Below are 7,984 nucleotides of genomic sequence, written 5' to 3'. Positions count from 1 at the left end.
GCAAAATCCTGCTCTCGTTGCACTCACTCATCATTTGGGAATTTCTTAAAACAAAAGACAGTAGAAAGATACTTCGAACTCTGACTCCCAGGATAATGTTCAAGGCCACACTGAGATTCAGCAAAGAATGAGAAAGATATTTTTCAAGTTGGAAGGGACCGGCGTGATTAATTGGTCTAACTTACTCATTTTGTAGATACAAAAATTGAGATACAAGGGTTTTGAGCTAAGATAATTTACTCAAATTCTTGTATTGTCAGTAAATTGAGATGAACCCAGTCTCCTGTCTCGTCTCTTTGTGTATTAAGCCATCCTCCATCAAAATATTAAAAGATTAACATTGGTTTCCTCTGGGGAAAGGAGTGGGGTTAGGAAAAAAAAAAAGGCGGTGGGTGAGGGGATAAGAAGAGACCGTTAGGGATGTTGTACCTGTACAATGAGCCACATGTGCTACCACAGAAGTTGATTAAAAAAATACTTTTTAAAAAATTTCAAGCCTTAACATCAACAGAACCAAACTTCAGAGATAAGAAATACTATGGTGAAACTGAATGTCAGTGCAGAAATTTAAGCTACCTCTTCAAGAAAAACAGACCACTGAAAACTGGATTTCAGTTTCTGTGTCCTTTTAATGACTAGTTCTATATATTATGTTTCTTTATATCTGAAAAATATTTTAATATAATACATATGCAGACTAAAGTAATTTAGGTTTTCAAGTTTAAAAAAGATTGGGACTTTTAAAAAAACTTATGCTATAAAAATACGCATTTATATATATTCCCAAATTATACTTTTCTAACCTCTGCAGTGAAAAAGTTCCAAAATTTCATCGTTGAACTGCCTTCTAACATGGTCTTAAGCAGTTATTTCTACAGAGCACAAAATTTGCATAATTCTTGATAGTAAAATCTGTTCAGAAACTCATTTTGACAGAAATACTTTTATCTATTAGTAGGAGTTGAAAGAAATATTTCAGTAAGAAAGTACAGGGGTGGGTCAAGACAGTTCTTTAGAAAAATATACTGTATGTAATAGATCTTCAAAATTACACAGACCATATGCTTTTATTTAATGTGAAGGCACAACTTTAACATAGTTAAAAGCAAATGTAATTATTTGATGTAATTGTCAGTACCAGCTCTTAAAAATATATATTTGCAAGCATATCATTGAAGATTCGTTAAGATTGTCAATTCAAAAGTCAATTTAAAAAGTCAAATTCTATTTGTAGAAAATCAACTGACACATTATTGCAGATCTACGTAATATTATTGTTGGACAATCTGTTCACCAGCAGTCACAGGGTTTTCTTCATTTGTTGCATAGTCCAGATGGTCCATCACCTAGGCATAAATAAAAAAATGTCAGGAAATGCAAAATTTTAACTTGCCCTCAATATTCACTAATTGGCCAAAGGATTCCCACTTTTTAAAAAAGACAGGGAGGGGGCGCATGGGTGGCTGAGCTCAGGTCATGATCCCGGGGTCCTGGGATCGAGCCCCACGTCTGGCTCCCTGCTCAGGGGGGAGTCCGCTTCTGCCTCTCCAGCTCCTCCCATTCATGCTCACATACATACATACATACATACATACGTACGTAACCTTAAAAAGACAGGGAGTACTCCATGGATCTGAGCACTCCTTTTAGAGCAATGCACTGGTTCAACATCCATGTTCCTAAGGATATGGTCAGGGTGACGTGAAAAGCCTAATCATTTGACCCAGGGCCAATCTGATACACACTTTCTCTGAATCTTCCGCTATTTCCATTTCCCAATACGAACTGCCCTTCGTGGCAGTGGAAACTCTACCACAAAAGGAAGACATTCCTGAAGCTTATTCCAGGATGCAATTCCAGGTAGCGTTCACTGCTAAAGGTGAAAAAACTAAAAATGACGCCACAGTCACTGTGAGAATACTTGCTAGTTTGGGGACAGTGGAACCTGGCTGACACCTTGAACTGACTGTAAGATAATTTAAGAATGATACATGATTTTGGAAATATTGTATAACAAACATTTCTATCAAAACCAAATAAATTGAAGGTACTTAAAGGGCAAATGATTCTCTGAAAATAAAATCGAGAATACATTTGCTATAAACTATTCTAGAGGAATTACCAGTTAAATTTTCTCAAATGGTTGCCTCTGTTTCAGCTCTGCTCATCCATAGTCCTATACAAATTTTTTCATATTTGGGAATGAAGGAAGAAGAAACTGCTTCCATGTTTTCACTGTGTTCTTCACATAAAATTACTTAGAAATACAAAAAAAGTACCTAATGTCTTTGTGAAGATTGTCAAAGATTTTTAGATTAGTGATTTTCAGTACTGTGATCCACATTTCCCCTTCTTTATCAAGAATTAGAAGAAAGACCAGCAAGATAAATGTTCCTATTTTTGTAAAGTGATTCTAAAGGCTTTAGTGTTTTTTGGAAAAGAAAGCAGACAGCGGGATCATTCCCAAATGGGGTCTCCAACCTTGCCAGACAAGAATACCACATGGGCTGTGGCTTTCAGCTGACAACTGTCTCAAGAAACAGAGACAGCTTATAAAGCCCAAACCTGCCAGTACTCTATGAGTCATCTCAAGTCCCCCAAAATCAGTTTTGAGGTCCTGTATTTGCCAAAGACATCCCCTAGATTAAGAAAGTTACAAGTTCGTGGCTACTTCAAGGGGGGAACAAAAGTCCAACTGAGACAGGTAACATATCTATCAAAAACTTCACCACATGAAACATAAGATGACGCTGTTGAAGAGGTGATTTTCACCATTTATTTTTATTTTTTTAAAGATTATTTATTTATTTATATAAGAGAGAGAGAGACAGCCAACGAGAGAGGGAACACAAGCAGGGGGAGTGGGAGAGGAAGAAGCAGGCTCATAGCGGAGGAGCCTGGTGTGGGGCTCGATCCCAGAACGCCGGGATTATGCCCTGAGCTGAAGGCAGACGCTTAACGACTGCACCACTCAGGCGCCCCTGATTTTCACCATTTAAATGAGGGAAAGCAAGGAGAAGCATGTAAGATATAGTTAGGTCCCTTTTCTTCTAGCAATTTGGAAGTTCTGGGGGCGAGAGGTAGGAGCTGTGGGGAGAGAGAACAGAGGCAGCCTCAGCAGAATGGATGGTGGGGAAAGCCTCTTCCTTCCCCAAGATCTGCTTTCCCTGGGACTGTACCCTACTGAATTCATAGCCTGTACTCCCTAAGTTACCACATGCCTCTTCTTTCCTATTCCTCGGGTACCTCATTGGCACTATAATCTAATCCCTAACTATATATATAGATGTATTTGTTAAAAAAAAAAAAAACCTTCCAAAATCAACTAAGAAGTACAGATCTATACTCTGTATTTACTTTTCTTTACTGATTTTCAATAAAATAGAGAAACATGAAGCGCAACCTTGAAATAGGCTTTTAAAAACATAACAAAAATTAATATAGATAATAAAATCAACTGGCAAAATTGGTATAGTTTTTCATAATATTTGTAAATAAGCAAGCTCAGTTTGGAAAGCTGTCCTCTGATCTTGGGTCGGCTTGCCTGGCATTTACTGCTAGTTCTGCTTATTTATAATTGAACCAATCTCCAGAAACACTCTATTAAAACTCTCATTAAAGGGGAGTAACTGGAGAGTTGCTGATATTAAAGCAGCGTTGTCCTAAGTATCTCTCTATTCTGACTTGTCAGTTACAGCTTGTGACTTCTAAAAATAATTAGAAGCACTAGTGACATTTAACAGAGACAAACCCACTGTTTACTGGATATCAACAAACCGAACACTTACTTCCTATCCAGAGTAAAACAGCCCATTGGGAGTTGTTGCATAAATCCAACTCTACTGATTTAGTGTTAGAAACAAACAAACAAATATCCCCTAAAATGATGATGTCTCTTAGCCGTTCTTTATGCCAAAGTAATTAGGCCACTGCTTGATTTTTTTCTCTCTAGAGAAGAAACACCTTTATTTACTCTACAGTGATCACAACTTAAGACTTTGGGTAGAATAAAATGGAACGGAATACTATAGCTCTTGAGGCATTCAAGAAAAAAAGCCGAGAGCAAGTAATAGTGTAAACAGTTTTGAGTTATAGAATATACAATTAAGATTTCCAAATTAGTATTATTTTAGTGAAATCTTGCATAAATGTTACTTCTTTTGATCAGAGAAATTCACAGAAAGGGCTGAAAGACTCTAAATAAAATAAAATATTAAAGTTCTTCCACAAAGTCTCTAAGTTTCAGCAACGAATGGGGTATAATTTCCCCTTTGGAAAAAGCATAAAAAGGCTGTCAGTCCTAACCATGACATTTAAAAAGTCTCTAGTGCAAAGGTCTTTTTTTTACCTCCACTATTCTTTTTTTTTTTTAAAGAATTTATTTATTTATTTGTCAGAGAGACAGAGAGAGAGAGGGGCAGGCAGAGGGGAAGCAGACTCCCTGCTGAGCAAGGAGCCCGACGTGGGACTTGATCCCAGGACCCTGGGATCATGACCTGAGCTGAAGGCAGACGCTTAACTGACCACCCAGGTATCCCTACCACCACTATTCTTGCGCTTACTCTAATACCAGGCATTGGAATGAACCAAAGGATTAGCAGCATAAAGAAGTGTGCCATCACCTTAGATTCTGGCTGTGTTTTATATTACCTGTTTTATATTTGATTATATCAAATAGTAGCAAAAACTTTTGGCACTTGCCAAAAAAAATGACAGTATATAAAGACTGTAAAGACACAAGTCTAGTTTAATGGTTTAAAAGTGCCTCACTTTTACAAAGCTTATAATAATTTTGGTAATTCTATGAGGGCTGCTACAACACAAGCTTATACACATACACACAAAAGTGACTAAAGGTCAGTGGACTAAGGACTGAACATTACAGCTGCTTTGCATGAAAAATTTCCATAACATTAACTGAGAATTTATAGTACATAAAACACTGTTATCAGCACTGTAGGTTCTTAATATCTAGAAGATAATAACTTACTGAGGGAGGCATACGTAAATGTCTACACTACAAGGCAGATGTTAATAAGTATTTAAAGTACGAAGTCCACAAAAAAATATGGGGAAAGGTGAACCTAATTTCAACTGGAGAACTTCTGGATATCCGCTTGGAGAAGGATTTTGAGTTGGGAATAATTAAGGCACATTCTGGAAACAGTCTGGCAATGCTATGAACATAATGGAGGCAGGGGAGAGGAGGGAAAACGTTATGACACTGTTAGCCTGAGAGATGAACCGGGAACTGCCTGAGGGCTGGCTTCAGGAGCTGACCCTCAGGCCGACCTTACAACAGGTTGATACCTAGTCTCCCTGTTTTACCACACTTGTTGAGGTTCCAAGTTATACTTTCAAAGCCTCAGCCTAGCCTTCCCTGATCTCATCCACCTGCCCTATCAAGCCCTGGGGTAACCCACCACTATGAATTATAGAGTCTCCTACCCACCTGTAGATCCCACCTCATTTTATGGATGAGGAGACAGTCTTAACAGACCAAGTGACCTGCCAGAACGGATTCCAAAGCCTGTAATGTACTGTCTCCCACAAATGGCAACATTCAAGCTAAATTAACTTTTTTAAAGGTTGGACAAAAGCAATGAGATTTCCTTTTGCACAGTGACAGGGGAATAATTTTGTGAAGGCATTACATTCTGTAACTTTTGAAAATGCTAGTTTTCTAAAAAAATAGATTCTCTCCTGGCAGCAGTTTATAATATTCTGCAATTAGCTTGCCTAAAATTTCAGCATGTGTCTATTCTTCATATTTTAAAATCAAGTGTACAGTGGGAAAATAGCTGCATTTAACAGATTTTTTCCCCTCTGAAGTGTGTGATGGCTATCAAATCTTTTTGCAAATAAGTTAAAAGAACCAGATTTAACAAAGACCTGAAGTTTTAATATTTGAACTGGCAAAATGTAAATCTAGTTAATGAACTGAAAAATAACAACCAAGCCAACAAATAAACCAAAACAAAAAACCCCGGTTCCTATAAATAATAATAGCAAATGCAGTGTTTATGCTGTGCCAGGCACTATTCTAGGCAATTTGCATATTTTACAACAACCCTCTGAAGTAGGATGATTACTACTCCTTTTTACATTGAAGGAAACTGAGGCACCAAGAAGCTAAGGAACTTGCCCAAGGTCATGTGACTAATAATTAACAAAACCAGCGTTCAAACTTAGGCGGTCTGGAACCAGACTCCACACTTTTTATTACTATGTATTATTTTATATTCTGAATGTCTTTACCTAATAAAATTACGAGACCACAAAAGTGAGAAGTGTATAACCAAAGTTGTCTTAACTATTCAGATATTTTAAAATGGACTTTCCTACCATCAGTTGCCTTATTTAGCTTCTGTGTCATGTTGATAAGGCCCTGGAGTCTGCCCTGCTGGGGCTATTTACTACTGCTTTGTGCCCAGGTGCAATGATCTTCCCCTTTATAGGTAGAGGGCATGAGCAGGAGGAGGGGCGGGGGGGGAAGAGGTGGGGCTGGGGAAGGGGAGAGAGAGAATATGAATCTGAAGCAGAATCTGCGCTAAGCGTGGAACCTGATGTGGGGCTTGATCTCACAATGCAAGATCATGACATTCGCAGAAACCAGGAGTCAGATGCTCACTGAATGAGCCACTCAGGCGCCCCTCAAGATGATGATTTTTAAGAATGAAACTTGGATGGTCCAGGGCAGCACTTGTTCATAGGGAACATAAATGTATCCCTTAGTTAAATTCCTTCCTTAGCTCTCATCCTCTTTCTCCTCAATAAACGTCATAAAGAGAAAGGAGGAAAGGTACTATAATAAACCAGAGAGAAAATGAGCTTTGGATATTTCCAAAGAAACACAATGTTATTACATTTATGCCTACAACCTCTTTAAATATTTTTATAGTGTGAGTTGGCATAAAAAGATCTCCACACAAACTGTTCAAAGTAGCTGCCCCTAAAAGGAGGTGGGAACATGAGGAATAGTTAGAAAAAAAGACCTTCTGTGTTTACTTTAGACACTTTTGTATTATTTGTTTAAAGAGTGTAAACATGCATTACTTTGTAATTAAAACACAAAAAGGAAGATAAAGTAAAAACAGGATTAGGGCATACTTAAAAATTTTAGTTCATTAACTTCCACTAATAATTTTTTTTTTTTAAAGATTTTATTTTATTTATTCATTCAACAGAGATAGAGACAGCCAGAGAGAGAGGGAACACAAGCAGGGGGAGTGGGAGAGGAAGAAGCAGGCTCCCAGCAGAGGAGCCTGATGTGGGGCTCGATCCCATAACGCCGGGATCACGCCCTGAGCCGAAGGCAGACGCTTAACCGCTGTGCCACCCAGGCGCCCCCTCCACTAATAATGTTAACCTTTGAGACATTAAAATAAAACAAAGATAATCAGAAGTACTTTAATGCAGAGTAGGAGTTAAGATGGCGGAGGAGTAGGGGACCCCTTTTTCAGCCGGTCCCCTGAGTCGAGCTGGATAGGTACCAGACCATCCTGAACAACCACGGAACCAGCCTGAGACGCAGGAAGATGCATCTGGATCTCTACAAATGAACATCTCCAGCGCTGAGTATTGAGGTACGAAGCGGGGAGCCATGAAACTGTGCACAGATATCGGAAGATAAACGGAAGGGGGAGGGAGCCGCCGCGTTCGGGCGCCGGGAAGCGGTAGCCACCTGCACGGGGCAGGGGGTGCGGCTCGCGGATGGCACCCGCGAGAGAGCGGACTGTGAGACCGTGAGCAGGGGAGCACACGCCACCAGGCATCTCACGGAACACCGGAATCCCGGTGCGCTCACTGGATCCAGACTGAGACCGGGAGATCCGGGAGCGCGCGGGGGCCGCTGGCGGTGTTAGAAACACAAAGGACAGAGACGCGCCGGCCCTGGAAGTGAGGGCTGGGACGCCGGGTGTGGGGCGCACATCACTGGACGCTGCAGGGTTGAGCAGCACCAACAGAAACATAGTTAAAGTGG

General features: G+C 39.7%; 1 protein-coding gene across 1 annotated transcript in view; it reads right to left on the bottom strand.

Annotated features, from left to right (window-relative positions):
- Positions 1-1,048: 1,048 nt before the first annotated feature.
- Positions 1,049-7,984, bottom strand: part of SPPL2A (signal peptide peptidase like 2A) — a 55,800-nt gene continuing 48,864 nt past the window's right edge. The window contains exon 15 of the mRNA XM_040620643.1: positions 1,049-1,346. Within this exon, the coding sequence (XP_040476577.1) occupies positions 1,272-1,346 (75 nt within the window). The 3' untranslated portion in view covers positions 1,049-1,271. The remainder of the gene's footprint in view (positions 1,347-7,984) is intronic.

This window comes from Ursus maritimus, unplaced genomic scaffold, assembly GCF_017311325.1.
Source record: "Ursus maritimus isolate PB19 unplaced genomic scaffold, ASM1731132v1 scaffold_35, whole genome shotgun sequence".
In the NCBI taxonomy this organism is placed as follows: Eukaryota; Metazoa; Chordata; class Mammalia; order Carnivora; family Ursidae; genus Ursus; species Ursus maritimus.
Note: the sequence above shows the minus strand (reverse complement) of the source record. Positions and strands in the feature narration are given on the sequence as shown.